General features: G+C 36.7%; 2 protein-coding genes across 2 annotated transcripts; both read right to left on the reverse strand.

The window, feature by feature from the left end:
- Positions 1-2,461: 2,461 nt before the first annotated feature.
- On the reverse strand, positions 2,462-7,331 carry LOC111798032 (ubiquitin-conjugating enzyme E2 PEX4). Its single transcript, XM_023680983.2, has 6 exons — positions 7,100-7,331; positions 6,748-6,834; positions 4,766-4,885; positions 4,560-4,688; positions 3,421-3,550; positions 2,462-2,755 (listed from the first exon to the last, which is right to left on the reverse strand). Exons 2-6 carry the CDS (start codon positions 6,751-6,753, stop codon positions 2,667-2,669), a joined length of 474 nt encoding a protein of 157 aa, XP_023536751.1. The 5' UTR covers positions 6,754-6,834; positions 7,100-7,331; the 3' UTR covers positions 2,462-2,666.
- A 922-nt stretch (positions 7,332-8,253) lies between these two features.
- Positions 8,254-13,681, reverse strand: LOC111798440 (TOM1-like protein 9). The gene is made up of 10 exons (XM_023681585.2): positions 13,370-13,681; positions 12,812-12,890; positions 12,093-12,191; positions 11,886-11,999; positions 11,558-11,721; positions 11,362-11,443; positions 11,148-11,233; positions 9,955-10,143; positions 9,339-9,871; positions 8,254-9,136 (listed from the first exon to the last, which is right to left on the reverse strand). Exons 1-10 carry the CDS (start codon positions 13,468-13,470, stop codon positions 8,493-8,495), a joined length of 2,091 nt encoding a protein of 696 aa, XP_023537353.2. The 5' UTR covers positions 13,471-13,681; the 3' UTR covers positions 8,254-8,492.
- Positions 13,682-17,356: the final 3,675 nt, after the last annotated feature.

A 17,356-nucleotide genomic window follows, 5' to 3' on the forward strand; every position in this document is an offset into this window, starting at 1 on the left:
ACGCTCGGTTGAAGAGCGTGGGGCTTGTTTTTTAGCAATGTGCCTTGTCTTATCATGGATAAAGAATGATACCTTGGCACATACGATGAATTTAATTGGTTCGTGTCATCACGCGACATTGAGGCGCGTGGCTCTCCAATTCAACTGTTGAAACCCTTGTTTCTTTTTTATTGTCAATTTTAGAATTTAATTATGATAAAATGTTGAAATATTTATCCGTGTTTTATTAAAATTTAATGCTAATTTTGACTAAATCAAGTTTATAATTTAATCTTTAATTTTTTAGCCACATAAATATCTCTAGCTCATTCTCACTATTTGAATTTAAATTTGAATCATTAGTTAAAAAATTATGACCGAACAAATTTAAACTTCAATTAAAAAAAAAAATAGCGGGATTATTAAACTATATTTATGTAATAAAAAATTAATCTAAATTAATTCGATATACGAACGTATACATCATAACTAGCATATATAAAGTTGAATTATTCAACCATATCTTATCTTAATCCTCTAGGGTTATAATTCTATTCCATGCATCAAATATTTAAAAAATATATATATATTTATATATTTTCAAAATTTTATTATTTTCAAACTACTTAAAAATTAAAATTAAAAAGAAATAAAGAAATAATGGGTAGGTGAATTTTTTTAAAAATTTAATAACAAAATCATTTTTTTAAGCCAAATTTAAATATTTATTGTAGTGATGGTTTAAACAACATATTAATTGTATATCTAAAATTAAACTCGTACTTTTATACCCATTCTATGGTATAAAATTAATTTAGTTGACTTTTATTAATTAATACATTAGAATAATTTAATATTTAAACTAAATAAATTAATATTTTTTTCAAATAGGTACGACGTTCTTTATTAGTTAAAATTTTAAAATTTCAAAAAAAAAAAAAAAAATAGTAGAAATTTTTATATAAAATTTCGATATTTTTTAATTAAAGAAAAATATTATAGAAATTAAATAGAAAATTAAATTAGCTTGATTAAACCCTACCTAACTTATTGAAGACGTGATAATGAATTATTATTTTCTATTTAAATGTTAGTTAATTAGTTATTAATTTTTAATTAATTAACTCTTAATTAGTATTTTCCTTATATTTAGTAATTTACTGACTTTATTGTAAGGCTATAATGAGTGGTAGGCGTGATTATTTTATAAATTTATGAGAGGAGACAAGTTTAAATCTCCACCTCTATTATTTGTTTTTAAGAATTTTGTGGTATAATTATTTTATAACTTTTTAAGAGAAGATAACTTTAAACTTTAGGTACGTATGTACGGTATAGTTTATTTAAAAAAGGCTGATGTCGGAGCTGAAGAGCGAAGCAACTTGATCGACAGGGAGAGGCGTTCACGTCTTTTTTATTTGGCATAGTCGATCTTGTCGGACCATTAATTTAATTATTTTTTTAACATGTATTTTAAAAAAAAAACATTGCCCATATAAATTTAAACAATTAAATTATAATAAATTGATGTTGAATACCGATATAAAAATAATTGAAATTATATGTTTATTTTTGTGATGTCCCATGTTTGTTGGGGAGGAGAACAAAACACCCTTTTATAAGTGTGTGCAAACATTTCAGACGCGTTTTAAAGCATTGATGGGAAGCCCGAAAGGGAAAGTCCAAAAAAGACAATATTTGCTAGCGGTGGATCTGGGCCGTTACAAATGGTATTAGAGCCAGACACTGGATGATGTGCCAGCCTTCTCGCCCTTCCTTGAAGGGAGTAGACACGAGGCGGGGTGCCAGCGAGAATGCTGGGCCTCGAAGGGGGTGCATTGGAAGAGAACAAAACACCTTTTATAAGGGCGTGGAAACCTCCCCTAGCAGAAGTGTTTTAAAACCAAGAAAACCCAAAGATGATAATATCTGACGGTAGATCTGGGCCGTTACAATTTTGGTTAAATCACAACAATTTTATATAATTTTACCGAACACTTGATTAATTACTACAACTTATTTTTTTAAAAAATAAAGTTCAAGTAAAGATCTAACAATTTAAAATTACAAAATTCATATTGATAATCTAAATTTGTTATTAATGAACTTACAACAATAATAAAAAAAAAAAAAATAGAAAATTAACAAAATGCAAATTAAATTACAATTTATTTCGGTACTTAAAATTGTATTTATTTGGTATTTAGTTTTTTACTTTCAAAATTTAAGCTAATAAATTTATTTATTTTGCAATCTACTTTTAACAAATATTTTAAAAAATCTAAATTAAATTGTGATACTAAACAAATAGAAAAAATAATTTTTTTAAAAATATAATTTATATTTCGGACAAAATCCAATTTATTTCAACATTGATTAAAACACCCTAGTTTAATAAGCACCTTTAACAATACATTATTTTCAACATAATTTTTTCTGAAAAAAAGGATACATTAAATTAATTAAAAAGAAATCTAAAAAAAAAAAAAAAGTAAAATTTATTCTAGTGAATAAAAAAGAAGAGAAAGCACACAGAAGATGGAATGTGGTGTTACTTTACATCAGATGTCTGGATTGTCAAATTTGTTGTTTTGTGACCAATTTCAACACATTTTTTGTAGTCTCCTTTGATGACAGCAGCAATGTCAAATTCAAATGGTTGGCAAAGAAGCCACAGAAAGATATCATCAGCCCTTTTTGGGCATTGCAGCAAGCCTTGTGTACATCCTTGCCATGGATTGATATCCTCGAACATCGCCCGAACGCAGAAGATTTCCTATAAACACCCATGCAATCAATTAGAAGATTAGAAGGTCAATGGCAACCGCCTCTCGAAAATGCATTACTTCATATGTATGAGTTCGATATCGAAAAAGTTCATGAAACCGAGCAACAAGGATCAATCAGTTTACCTCATTAGTGTTTATAAGCTTAATTTTTCATAACTCCTAAGCCAAAAACCAAATTGATACCAACCGGGTCTTAGTAATTTAAAATCTAATCCTAGTTACCACGGTTACTCTGTTAGGTCTTTTGCTCTGGAGCCGGCCGGTAATGGACCTACTTACCTTGCTTGTGGACCATTAGCAATGCAAAGAATAGTTCCCTAATATCTCGTTTACAATAAAATGATATTAGTTCGATTCAATTTCAAAATATATAACTGAACATTAGTTGATCGACTTGGTTCAGTCTTAGTGGGTTCGTATTTTCTTAAATCGATGGGTTAGTTTACATCAGTGTTGGCCAAGACCCAGGCCAACCCGACCCACCAAAACCGTCTAGCTCGGAGGGAATTCTCCAGAAAAGAAATTTTAGAATAACGAACTCCCAAAAATTCAGTTGCCCACCAGAACCAGTTTTATAACATCATCAAACAGATCCCAGAAAATAAACATGTAAATCAGAAACATTCATCATAAGGAATCCATGTAAACTCACCAGAATCACAGTTTAGCGGGCTATCAGGTTCGGGATGAGCCATCAAAGCAATTATAGCCCTACAAACAGACTGCAGAGTCCATGCTGGGCTCCACGCGTTCTTCAGTATATCGAGGCAGATCTCGCCCGTCTGCAGGAAGGTACAGAGACAAATGTAAAGTATGGTTCAACAACTGAAAAGTTATATGTTTCCAAAATCAGAATTCACTCGTATGGATGAAGAACACTGTAAACTCTCCCTCGAGGCTGCAGCTTCCGCAACCAGAATTCACTCATATGGATGTCCAACGCTTCGAATCCTCGCCATAAAACATGAGTACGTCTAGCTTCCTACTCCCAATCCCATCTCGAGCGGAGAGGTCATCATCAAACTCACCCATAAAAATAACCCTAATTGCAACTCCACCTCGTCCTTTAGGGTTCGTCAACTTTTGATGCACTCCATTTCGACTCGGTGGATTGTCGCTAGGGTTTTCAACCTCACATCCGACATTTCATGACAATTAGTTAAACTCTTCTCCAAACCTGAACACCACACTGGTTGTTTCATTAAATTGATTCATTTCATCGTTGCACCTCCCCAGAATCCATAAGATTTTTTTTTTTATATCTTTTATAGATCCATGAGTGTACGGGCCAGCTTGCATGTACCTCGACTATTCTCAAAGGACAACCATCTGACCCTACTACATTTTGTCGTCAAAGTAACTGATAGGATATTAAATTCTAGGTAGGAGGCCATCACGGCTTGAAAAATCCATAGGATCATTTGAAAGTCCATACCACTAAATTTCTTTCCTTAGTTCTCTCTCGTGCCTGTATACTGCCTTCCATATATTTTCTTCCTACTCAACTCACCCTCATGCATGAAGGCTCAACATTTCTTTGTTTAATTAAGAAAGACCGAAATCCTGCTGCTAACTACTATTCCTTGGACAGCGGTACCCCCTCCTTATCGTTTTCCTGTCCTCCCCAATGATCGCCTCCTTATAATCCCTATCACAATCTTGTTGGTGGAAAATTAGTCGGATCTAATACAGATTATTTCGAGTCGAGATATTATGGGATATAACGCAGCTATTAGCCAACTATAGTTAATAATATTAACCATTGCGACAGAAGGGCTCAGAGTCAACTACCTTGAAATGAACGTTTGGATGAAAAATTTTCGTTAAGAACCGCACTTGAGGAGGTTGCAAAGGATATTGCTCAGGCACCGAAAAGGCAAGCTGAAAAACACCGCCCTCAAAAGGAGTCTCTGACGGTCCCTAAATATAATGCATATCAATCACCGTAAGAAGCAACTCTTAACTCAGTTTTATGTCGGGATCATTGAGAGCATTACCTTGATTAGGGCTGTCCATTTAAAAATATTGGAATCGTCACAAACCAATTGAATATCCGGATCTGCTACCTTTTCTCTTTGAACCTCTTTGTACTCCTTGAACAACCTTGCTCTTGAGGCCTACAAAACCGCTATATAAATTCTCGATGCAGTTCCAAGTAAATAGAACAGTCAATAAATTTCTGGAAGCTAATATCTATTTGCAACTTTTAATCATAATAGCTGTTCAGTAACAAATCAGCATGAAGGTAATTAAAATCAACCCCGATATAAAAGAAAATTAGCTTTCTATGATTATGGACAAATATGAGGTAGAAATTTACTATCATACAATCAAATAAAAAAAAATACAGATGAATCCAAAAATATAGAAGCTTTGAAGAAAACCCAAATACTGCATACTGTTATTGATCACCACTAAACAGAGACTTGTGTGCTTTCCATAAGGGAATGAGGAAGAAAGAATCAGCAGAAGTTCAGACATGGAATGAAATCAAACTTGAACGGCTCAAGGCTATGATTGACTCGAGGTATGGGTCGTAGTGCTATGGATAAGGATAAAGTTTTGTGGCAGACTTGTTTCTTTGTTGTAATATGGAGAATTCGGTTTGAGAGAAACAGTAAAAAGTACTCTCCCCAAATTCGTACCCTTTAGAATACTGCAACTTACTACTACCTTCATTACACACAAAATCATAAACACACTCATTAACACAAAATAGACATCCTTCTCATAGACTCCTAACTTGAAAAAAGATATCACACCATTTACTCGATCAAGAACATCTAACTCACAACCAATGTATACCCTACTCCTTAACCCTCCGGAAACTACTGTGATATAGCGGATCATGTAGACTGGACCCTTGGGGATGTGGAGAGATTGTGGGAGGAGGTCTGGGCGTTTGCTAGGTTTTTAATGTATACTTGTGGTCATTTGCTACCTAAGCCTTTTGTAATTATAAGATTGGTTTGATCCTATCAGGTTGGAGTCTTTTTTTTTTCAATAGTTAATGTAACAATCCAAGCTCATCACTAGCAGATATTGTTCTCTTTGGGCTTTCCCTTCCGGGCTTTCCCTCAAGGTTTTAAAACACATCTGTTAGGGAGAGGTTTTGGCACCCTTATAAGGAATGCTTTCTTCCCCTCTCCAACCAATATGGGATCTCACAATCCACCCCCTTGGGGGCCCAACGTCCTCGTTGGCACACCGCCCAGTGTCTGGCTCTAATGCCATTTGTAATAGCTCAAGCCCACCACTAGCGGATATTATCCTCTTTGGGCTTTCCCTTCTAGACTTCCCCTCAAAATTTTAAAACGCATCTGCTAGGGAGAGGTTTCGATACCATTATAAGGAATGTTTTGTTCCCCTCTCCAACCAATGTGGGATCTCATAGCTAATGGGTGGACTCCTTTTTTGCAAGCTTTGGTTTTTTGTATGTTGTGGTACATTTTTTCATTGTTCTAAAAAGCTCAATTTCTTGCCCCAAAAAGAATATAAAATCTGAATGGCCAAGATAAATTTCAATGAAACCACAACAAGGAAAAATGCCTAACTTGATAGGTCTTGACAATGTTACATTACAGATGACGAGAGAAGTTTCGAACCTACCGCTCATAAAGTAGATACTAATACACAAGTACTCAAATACGCTCATATTGACATTTATCTTTGCAGGATTATAAGTTCAAAACAAATATCCACGAGATAAAGAAAAACGTAACGAAACGAAATGGAAGATCAATCAATTACAAAAGTTAGTAGTTCTACACATTGTCAGTTAATATATACTCGAACCATTGCAAATCGTCCATTAACAAAATGAACTCAACTCCCGCATTCCAAATGAGTAACACTTCTCATAGCAAAACGCAAGTTATGGCTGTAAGGTCATTATATTCACGGCAAATTTCATAAGCGCATCTACTTTCAGATGACCAAGAATCAAGAAAAAGCAATATAACTAATTCTAGTCGCTTACCTGCATTATAGATGCTTGCAGACGACACAAGCAGCTTCAAGCCTAGAATTCTCAAATCTCAAACCAACACAATTACCGGCAGAAAAACTGCAATCGGTTCAAGAATGAACTATCATGAGTAAAATCATAAGGATTTGTTGTATCCATAATATATCAAACCCTAGAGAAGAAACCGCGGAGGAAAACAAAAAGAAAAGAAATGGAAATTGATAGATTAGGGAATTTCTTCTAGAGAAACCAGAGAAAGACAAATTGACGGAAATCGATAGCAAATATGATCATTTACAAGCAGAATAACCGCGAATTCGAACAAATCGGAAATTGTGTAAAACAAAACAATAGAAACACTTACAATCACCAACACGATCGATTTGTCGTCCACAAACCAGGTCGAGGTAATTCTAATTCGGAGATGCGCGAAGGGCGAAGCGCCGAAGCCTTAATCGGAGAGGATATCTATGGAACGTGGTTTGCGGTCAATCGTATCAGCAACCTTTCACGACTGGGCGTCTTCCTTTATCCGTTGGACTCCTGCTGCCGAATCTCGGGAATTGAGATTTTACTTTTCCAGTTTTTTTTTTTTTTTAATTTTTAACTCAATTTTCCATTATACAAATAATATATATATATATATATATATTGAGATTTTACTTTTCCAGTTTTTTATTTTCCTTTTAACTCAATTTTCCATTAAACACACGCACACATATATAGATATATATATATATATATATATATATATATATATATATATATATATATATATATATATATATATATGCTTACGATTTTTTTGGTAGATTCTTAATTTTTAAAATCTTAATTTTTATCCTTTTAACTTGAATTTCTTTATTTAAAAAGAAAAAAGAAAAAACTGTTCATACTTGAAGCAACTACCAAAATTTTTTAATATTATATTAGTCTAAAAATATATATTCCGTTAAAAATTAAGATTATTGTAACCATTTAGTTTATCTAAAAAAAATTAATTTAATTTATACCTAACGAGTTATTACATTAATTTTTACTTTTTTTCAATAAATTTTTTTTATTCAGAGTATATTATTTTAAACAAATTTCTAAAAAAAATAAAAATCAAAAATCAAAATTTCTATTTCTATTTTTATAATCTAACCTTATAACAATCTCTTTTCTAGTTTAAAAACAATTTTTTACTTCAAAATAATAATAAATAAAAAAACAATTTCCCGAACCATTTCAAGTATGTGTCTAAATAGCTCAAAGTCTCGATCGTTAGCTCTCGATCTTCCAGTTAAAAAAAAACAACGATGAAGACGTTTGGGTGCACTATTACGCAGTGGGAATGTTTAGTAGATTTGACCCCATGTCTCGTTTATAACTTACAATTATTCTACTAAAAAAATAATATTTTTTACTCGATAGAATACTAAATAATAATAATAAATTAGTTCGTGACACAATTATTACAAAACATGTTAAAAGAATTTATTGATAAAAGCAACTAAAATGAATGAGAGATGAACCTTACACTAAAATTATTTATTAAAAAAGAAAAGGGAAAAAAAATCAACAGAAGTCCAATTTCAGGGCAGGTGGTCTCCCAAGGCTTTTTTTCCTTTTTCCATCCCTCTACAAGAAATGTACACGATTTCAATACTCAAACAGGCAACAAGAATGAAGGGCTAAAGGCAAACACTATATGAATGCAATGTAAAACAGGGGAAGGCATTAAACAAGCGAAGGAAAAATGGGTTCTGATGATTTCACATGCTGCCAGCTCTGCCAGGAGTGGACTTTCCAGGTTTGAATTTGGCAATGTCGACGAGGTCCCCGAACAGTTTATCCTCTGGCTTGTTGGCTGGTTTCATGGGAGGCAAATATGATAAAGCCGAAGCCTGAGAAGACGAATGGATCATACTCATATCATCTCGAACGGACATGCCATACATTTGCTGCTCGAGATATTGTGGCACTTGCGGTTGTTGACCATGACCATAGCCATAGCCATAGCCAGTGTTGTATGGGTTTTGGTTTCCATACATCTGTTGAGGGTAATAGGGTTGTGGCATCTGGTTAGCTTGCGCTTGTTGTGGAGACATTGGCATACCCACATTTTGCATACCCGGGATCTGCTGTGGGTGCAACCCCAACTGGTGGTTCGGATTAACATGGCTATTCATGTTAGACACGTGACCACTTGTTATCGGCTGGATGTACATTCCTACACCTACAACCTCGTTCCCCATTGACTGAGGTCCCTGGGGATGTCCACTGAGTCCGTGTGAGACAATAACCTGAGTAGTAACCTGCATTGGTTGAGAGTAATGAGATCCTGCTACAGGGCTGCCACCATCAGAAGACTGAGCTTCCCATGGCGGAGGTGGCAATGAACCAGTTGTTTGCGAACCTGTCACACAAACCAACGTCGTGTAAGTTTTTCATATGTTTACACGTCGAACTCAAACAAAGAACACAGAAACCCAGGCTGAGCACATGGAAACACAAAGATGTGGAGTTTTGTCATGTTTCAGCTAAGTGATACCGGAATAAGAATCATGATCAAGCATTCTAATGCAAGGCAAGGGTGAAGCAACATGAGATAAAAGTACCATAGCCAGGTGAAGAGGGCTGCTGTTGTTGGTGCTGCTGAGGAATTTGACCATTCCAGGAAGAACCAGGCCCCTGCATGTACATCGATTGCTCATAATTAGGTGAACCCATGTTCGCGACATTCCCATTTGGATAATATCCACCTTGTGGTGAGTGAACATTTGGCGGTTGTTGCTGTTGAAATTGGGAAGGTGTGTGAGGTTGCTGCTGTTGATATTGGGAAGGTGGGTGGGATTGCGCACCAGGACTAATAGGAGGAGGATTTGCAGGATTAGAGGCGGCATTGTTACCATCCGAGAACATGTCAAAAAGAACAAGAGCATTTTGATCAGATACCGGAGGATTGGCTTGTTGCTCTCCAAGAGGAACAAGAGCCAATGAAGTCTCTGCCTTCGGTGAATTGAAGTCACCGCTCAGCAGGTCCACATTGGGTTCAACTTTAGCTGGAGGAGCTGGACCATTAGTTGCAGCAGGTGCAGGAAGTAGCAGTTGGTTCAGGGTTTGAGAACCTTCGACGGCATTTGAGGCAGCTCTGCAGAACAATTATACATCAATGCACAATCAAAATATGGTAAAAACAAATAATGAGACATGTAATATACTATAAATAATTACTTATTTTCAGGCTGTTTGCTGTTATCTCCAGTGTCGATAAGAGGCCGGTCTACATCAACGAGTGCTGTAGGAGATTCAGACTTTGGTTTCTGAGCAACAGGTTTTCCAGAAGAAATGGATTCATGCCTCGCAAGAAGCCTCTGCAGATCATCATTAAGGGCAAGTCCTTGGCAAAGTAGTGATTCATCCCTGCACCAGAATAAGTAGTGCTGAAAGCAATATACAATGCTTGTTCTACTTGAATGACCCCATAAATACTTAAAGCTAACTCACTCAACAAAACCACAATTAATAGTTCATGTAGGCCATTAAAGAAGTAGCGCACACAAGTTTTTTTTTTTTTTTTTTTTTTTTTTTTTTTTTAACAAGATATCGAACTTTTGTAGAACAAAAGAGTACAAAGACATACAAAAAACAGAAAAGAAGGGACTCCAATCCAAAGGAACAAGACCAAGGTCATAATTACCCAAAAAGAAAAAAGAAAAAAATTAATGACTGACGACGCCCGTGAAGAGGTATTAGATCTATCAACCTTCCAAACCTCTTCTCTCGGAGATCTCTAAAATTTTATTGTTCCTCTCAAGCCAACAACACTGCAAAGAAGTTGGCCTGGCACAACACTTCGCTCCCTCCCTAAATAGAGAATACCGAAGTACCTCCTCCAGCAGAGATAGCCATCTCAATTGCACACCCCACTAGCCCCAAATGAGCTCCTCAACAATCCCAAAGACGGTTAGACATGCGAAGTCATTTTCCATGTAATTACTTTCTTCTTGATACAAGTAAGTTGGAAATCTTTTGTAATTCCTTGGCTTAAGGAAAATATGGTTCTACTTTTGTGCGGCCATAAATTGAGAAGAAAAAGAAAGATTTAAGATTATGCGGAGGAATGCAACAAAAGCAATCCTATAGGATATTGAACTGATGGAATTCCAAAAGTTCAGTGAAAAGGGAAAGGATTTGAAAGAAGTGGTTTATACAGCTTGGTTACATGCTTATCCAAGGTGTTCTTTGTCTAATTTTTATATATATATAATTGCTCTATTTTAAGGATAAATTGAAAACCAGGAAGCATATTTGTGCAAGCACAAACTGGAAGAATATGTGAATGCAAAAAATTAAATAATCATAAAATAAAAATCTCAGTAGTAGCACGAACATGCATAAAAGCAACTATAAGTATGAGGTCTTACGCAGTTGAGTTAACAAGATGAACCACCCTCTGCTTGTAAGTACGGCACTGGTCAACCAAATCAATAATAACCTCCTGTCTAATAGCCTGCAAGATGGGATACCCCAACATGAATATAGTCAAGAATCCACACAACATCCATTTTGATGGAAGAACAACAAACATTGTCACGAGATACATTATAGTTTTGCTTTCATTTTAAACTGATGACGTACCTCTTTATTCCCTGGTTCTAATGCATTAAGCATTTCGGAAAGGACATCCATAATTCCACGGGCATTTTGAATTTCAGTCAGGCTGGAAATATGGAATCAAAATCAGTTTCGTAGTTCCATTACTATTAACCATATTCAAATAATGGACAAAAACACTTTGATGATGGAAATAAGAGAATAAAAGAAGTTTGTGCACCTTAAGGTCGGAAAATCAGACTCAGAAGAGGTCTCAGCATTATCCTGCTGATTACGTTCAGTATTCCGTAGATTTGGAGGATAAGATGCCAACGGTTGTGTTTGTGGTGGGGTGAATACAGGTGCAGAGCTCTCAGACCTCTGGGGGAAAACTGCCCCAGCACGCTGAAACAAAGAACCAGCAAAAGATGGTGCATGAAAAAATAGAACTCAGTCGATGCGCACAGCTATGCAAAAATGCCCGAAACTCAAAGAATAAAGTATTTCTACTGAATTCAATCAGCCTCAACTGCAAAACCATGCTTCAAAAAATGCCTTTCGACACTTACCAACAACTCCTGGTATGCGACATAGTATTGTGGATATCTTGCCCTAGGTCCTCCAAAAGCTTCTTGCCAAGTATCTATCAGAATCAATATCTTCTCTTTGACGCGAAAATCAGGCTACACCACGCCCACAAATACTGGGAGGTTATTTTACGAAAGAATGACGGGTGAAACAAGAAAGCAACAAAAACATTCTAAATGAAAACTTACCTTCTTCTTCACCATTTTTACCATATCATGAAGAAGGCCCTTCTCTGCCACATGCATATGAACAATGTCCCCACAATTCTTAATGACCGTTTCCAAAAGCTAGAATGTAGAGATAAGACAAGATAAAAAATTAACTTAATCCTCTAAAACAAAGAATACCAAGATTTAGTAAACTGAACATCCCTGCAGGAAACAAGTAACGTGAGCTTAAAGGTGGATCGGGTTTAGGGTATCCGGTAGCTAACGAACACAATAACATACACCATACTACGAAGGGCGTTACAAAAATTTTCTTTTTCTTTTTTTTTTTTTTTTTTCCTTTTTTGAATATGTGACTATTTGTGATACTTGCGCATCCAATCAGTGAAATCTAAAACCCTAACTTAGATATTGATCAATGACAGTGATTGAACCATGACATAATCCATTTAGAAAAAAAATGAATCAGACTCGCAGTAGTTGCCTCCATTAGAACAAAAAAGAACAGATTCAGGAAATAATGTGTTTTTACTTCTTTTTTGGTGAGAAAGAAGATACCATCTACGCGATACTACAGACAGCATATGCTTTGATCTTTTTAAGAAACAAATCCCGTAGCAAGCATGCAGCATAGATATTGATGTCCAAAGAAGTAAACTATTGAGCAATGCATAGAGTAAATAATGCCAAAGAAGTCAATATGACACGGAGTATAAAAATAAGTCGATCTTAGGACTTACCGTCAAGGCAAGAAGTTGGACTTTTGCGTTCTTGCTTCCAAGGCGTTTCTTGATACCTTTAACCACATCTTTCGCTTGCCTGAAAATTTGTGAAATGGTGAACTCCAACCCTAAAGGTTATGAAAAAGAAACAACAAATCGAATCCAACATCCAACGGAATAAAGGAAGACTCATCAATGAATCAAATTAAACGAAAACCTAATTGAAAATCCTCAACCTTAATAAGCAGCAAAATAAGCTCAAAGTACTCATTCATTTATCGGGATGCATGTCAGTCGCTGAGTCGCAAGTTATGATATACATTTGAATAAAGAACACAGGCAAGAAACCAGTTTCCATTTGGCTTTTCTTGAATCTTCAGTTGGAAAGTACAACAAATTCAAAATCTCAATTCTTTTTGCATCGAACAAATGCTCAGCAACAAAACACAAAAATCATAGTACCGAAATTCAAACAAATCTTCCGCTCAATCATGTAAAATAGCTCAAAACAAGAACAGCAGACTAAAAGAATTACGACAAAAACAATCTACCAAACAAATCGGATGCAATGCGTACCCAGGGTCGTGGTTCAGCATATCACAGATCTCGATGTTCATGGCCCAATCTGGACCAATCAACATATCGCTCGTAGCACGCGCCACCACGGAATTCACCATCTCTCTTCAGCACAAACAACACCGCCCGATCGGAAGAAAAAAATCCTATTCGACAACCGTACAAGCTTCCACCGGCGACGGCAAATTATTTCCCGGATAAAATAGCTTAATATTCCGTCGACTCTCCCTCGAAATCGCCCTCCCGCCCCGAGATCGCCAGTAACCCCCCTTTCCCTCGACGAACAATACTTTCCCCTTTTCTTTTCCTTTTTTCTTATTTTAATTTTTTGCTCGACGCATTTTGGTTTGCTTTCGAATAGGCATTAGATGGAACTTAATGGAAGGCCACTGAAACAGCGCCACGTGTAAAACAACGATCCACTTTCGTTATGGAGTACTGAGGTGGAAGACTTTTGTTCCGTCGGCTCGACCGACCTTTTTTCCATCAAGCGGTTCCGGTTCCGGTTCTTTTTTCCAGCACCGGCTTTTGGCTGGGCAATTATCCCCTGCGACGCGCGACTATGATCTGTCCAATCATAGCTCGATGCTTTTTAAGAGTCCGGATTCGACGGTGTGGATTAAATTTAGCTATTGTTTATAATAATCTTTTTTTTTTTTCGCACGAAAAATGAGAGGATAGGCCGTGAATATATTTTTCAACGTTGAAAAGGGCGCCAAAAGAAAGCGAAAGCGCGTAAAAAAAATAATAATAATAATTAAAAAATAAAATAACACACAGAAGAAAAAGGGAAGTATAAAAGGCGTGTTGTGTTCTAAGCTTAGATAAACCCAACGTTTTCAAGCAGTCTGCGTCTTGGTTATCGAAGAATGGAGAGAGTATTCAGAACGCATAGGAGGAAACCGGCGGATCTGCAATGGATGTTTTCATAAGACATTTTTCTCTCATCTCGATGCAAATTTCTGGAGTTTTTGCAGCATCGAACTCCGTTTTCCTTGTGTTGAACACTGTCATAAGCCCTATTCTCTAGGACCAAGACCTATTCTCAAGGTCTTTTTTTGGCTTGTTAGTTTATCTTTAGGTTTAACAGAAGGCTATATAATGCCATTCTTTCTGCTGTTGAAATCATCAAGTTTTGAGTGTCATATTGTATGTCTTGAATAACTTTGGTGTTGTGAGTACATTTGTTCCGCTTTCGGCGCACAACAAGTGGTGTCAGAGCATTGTTGTGGTATTTGGGGGTATTGTGAAAGTTTGGGCCTCATCGACCATTAGACGTGCTCACAATCGTGTTTATTCTCTTGAAAATCAGTTTTCAAGAATTGTGTTTTTGAGTTACATCCAGATTAATTATTGCAAATGGCCGAACCATCACGACGTGGATCGAGAGTGTGGAGTTCCAATCTCGAAGTAGAAAAATTTGATGGAACCAATAATTTTGGTGTTTGGCGAGGCGAAGTTAGCGATTTGCTGGTCATGCAAGACCTCGATGTTTCTCTCCAAGAGGAGATGCCTGAAGACATGACAGAAGCAGAATGGACAAAATTAAATCGGCAAGCCTGTGGAATTATTCGATCCTGTCTTGGCAAGGATCAGAAATATCCATTTATGAAGGTTACCATGGCGAAAGAATTATGGGACAAGCTTGAAGCGAAATATATGAAGAAGAGTGTGGAAAATAAACTCTATTTGAAGAAGAAACTCTTCCGTTTTGACTACAAGGAAGGTATCTCAATGGCTGAGCATTTGGATGATTTTAACAAAATCATCACTGATTTGCTCAATCTTGATGTTAAGATTGATGACGAGGACAAGGCGTTGTTGTTATTAAACTCTTTGCCGGAATCCTACGAGTTTTTAGTAACAACCCTACTACATGGAATCACTAATATTGATTTTGAAGATGTTTCAAATGCCTTAATAAACAATGAGATGCGAAAGAAGGAAAAGGAGACGTATCAAAACTCTAGCTCAAATGTTCTCACTGCTCATGGAAGAACTTCTACCTGGAAAAGGAACGAATGTGGAGAGTCTCGATTAAAGTCGAGAGGTAGATCTGATAATTGGAGAAAACTTGATAAAAATGAGTGTGCATATTGTCGACAGAAAGGCCATTGGAAAAAAGATTGTTCGATCTTAAAAGAGAAGGGGTCGAAGTCCAATGTGGTTAAAGATGACGACACTGATACAGATGATGCCTTGACAATCTCCTTATCAGCCAGCCAAACCATGGAATGGATTCTTGATTCTGGGTGCTCCTATCATATGTGTCCCAACAAAGAGATGTTTTTGGACTTCAAAAAGTTCAATGGTGGAGTTGTCTATATGGGCAATGATAGTACTTGCAAGATAATGGGAATCGGCTCAGTACAAATCAAGATGTTTGATGGGGTTATACGAAAACTCAAAGATGTGAGGTATGTTCCTGACTTGAAGAAAAACTTGATTTCACTTGGCGTTTTGGATGCGAGTGGTTATCGCATCATTTTGGAAGGAGGGAATTTGAAAGTAGCTCGTGGAGCTTTGGTGGCAATTACAGGAACTAGAAGAGGTAGCATATACTACCTCAACGGAACCACAATAATTGGGCATGCTGCTATGGCAAGTTCGAAAGAACAAGACATATCGAAATTATGGCACATGCGACTCGGGCATGCTGGTGAGAAGGCGCTTCAGACATTGGTGAACCAAGGAGTCCTTAAGGGTGCCACAACTGGAAAAATTGATTTCTGTGAACATTGTATATTTGGTAAACAAAAAAATGTGAAGTTTGGTACAGCTATACACCAAACAAAGGGTATTTTGGATTATGTTCACACCGATGTATGGGGTCCCACAAAGAATGTCTCATTGGGAGGAAAGAGGTGGTTTGTCACCTTTATTGATGACTACTCGAAGAGAGTTTGGATGTATCCCATGAGGCACAAAAACGAGGTTCTCCAAATCTTCCTAGAGTGGAAGAAAATGGTAGAGAATCAGACGGATAGGAAAATCAAAAAGCTGAGATCAGACAACGGGGGAGAATATACTTATGATCCATTCCTTAAAGTATGCCGAGATGAAGGGATCGTTCGACACTTCACTGTTCCTGGTAAGCCACAACAAAATGGAGTTGCTGAGAGAATGAACCAGACATTAATAGAGAAGGTTCGATGCATATTGTCTCAAGCAGGATTGAGTAAGGCATTTTGGGCTGAGGCTCTCAGTTATGCAGTTCACTTGGTGAATCGTTTACCTGTTTCTGGAAACGGTGGGAGAACTCCGCTTGAGGTATGGTCAGGTAGTCCTGTTAGTGATTATGATAAATTGCATGTGTTTGGGTGTCCTGCTTATTATCATGTGACAAACTCAAAACTGGATCCTAGAGCAAAAAAAGCCAAGTTTATGGGCTTTAGCAAAGGTGTGAAGGGCTATAGGTTATGGTGTCCAGAAACAAGTAAAATTGTTAATAGTCGAGATGTGACATTCGATGAGTCTGGAATGTTTTTGCAGAAAATTGAAAATAATGACGAGGCATTGAAGCAGGTGGAGAAGGTGGTGTTCTCTCCTGATGTGGTTGCTCCTACCGAAGAACCTATTGATCAGGTAAATAATAACTTTGATGTCTTAGAACAAAAAGAGCAAAGTCTTGAGGAGCAAAGCCTTGTGAATGAAAGAGTGGAGGAACCTGAGTCAATCGCCAAGAATAGACCACGAAGGGTAATTCGAAAACCTGCAAGGTTTGATGATACGATAGCATATGCTTTCTCTTTGATTGATGGAGTTCCTAACAGCTACAAAGATGCTATTCAGAGCCCGGATAGCTTACACTGGCAAGAGGCTGTGAATCAGGAGATAGCATCATTGGAGATAAATCAAACTTGGGATTTGGTACCACTTCCAAAAGGTAAGAAGGAAATTGGTTGTAAATGGGTTTTTGCAAAAAAGGAAGACTCTTCTGGTATACGTTATAAGGCTCGACTTGTGGCTAAAGGTTACGCACAAAAG

Source organism: Cucurbita pepo, chromosome 7 (genome assembly GCF_057944985.1).
Source record: "Cucurbita pepo subsp. pepo isolate OVF chromosome 7, ASM5794498v1, whole genome shotgun sequence".
Lineage (NCBI taxonomy): Eukaryota > Viridiplantae > Streptophyta > Magnoliopsida > Cucurbitales > Cucurbitaceae > Cucurbita > Cucurbita pepo.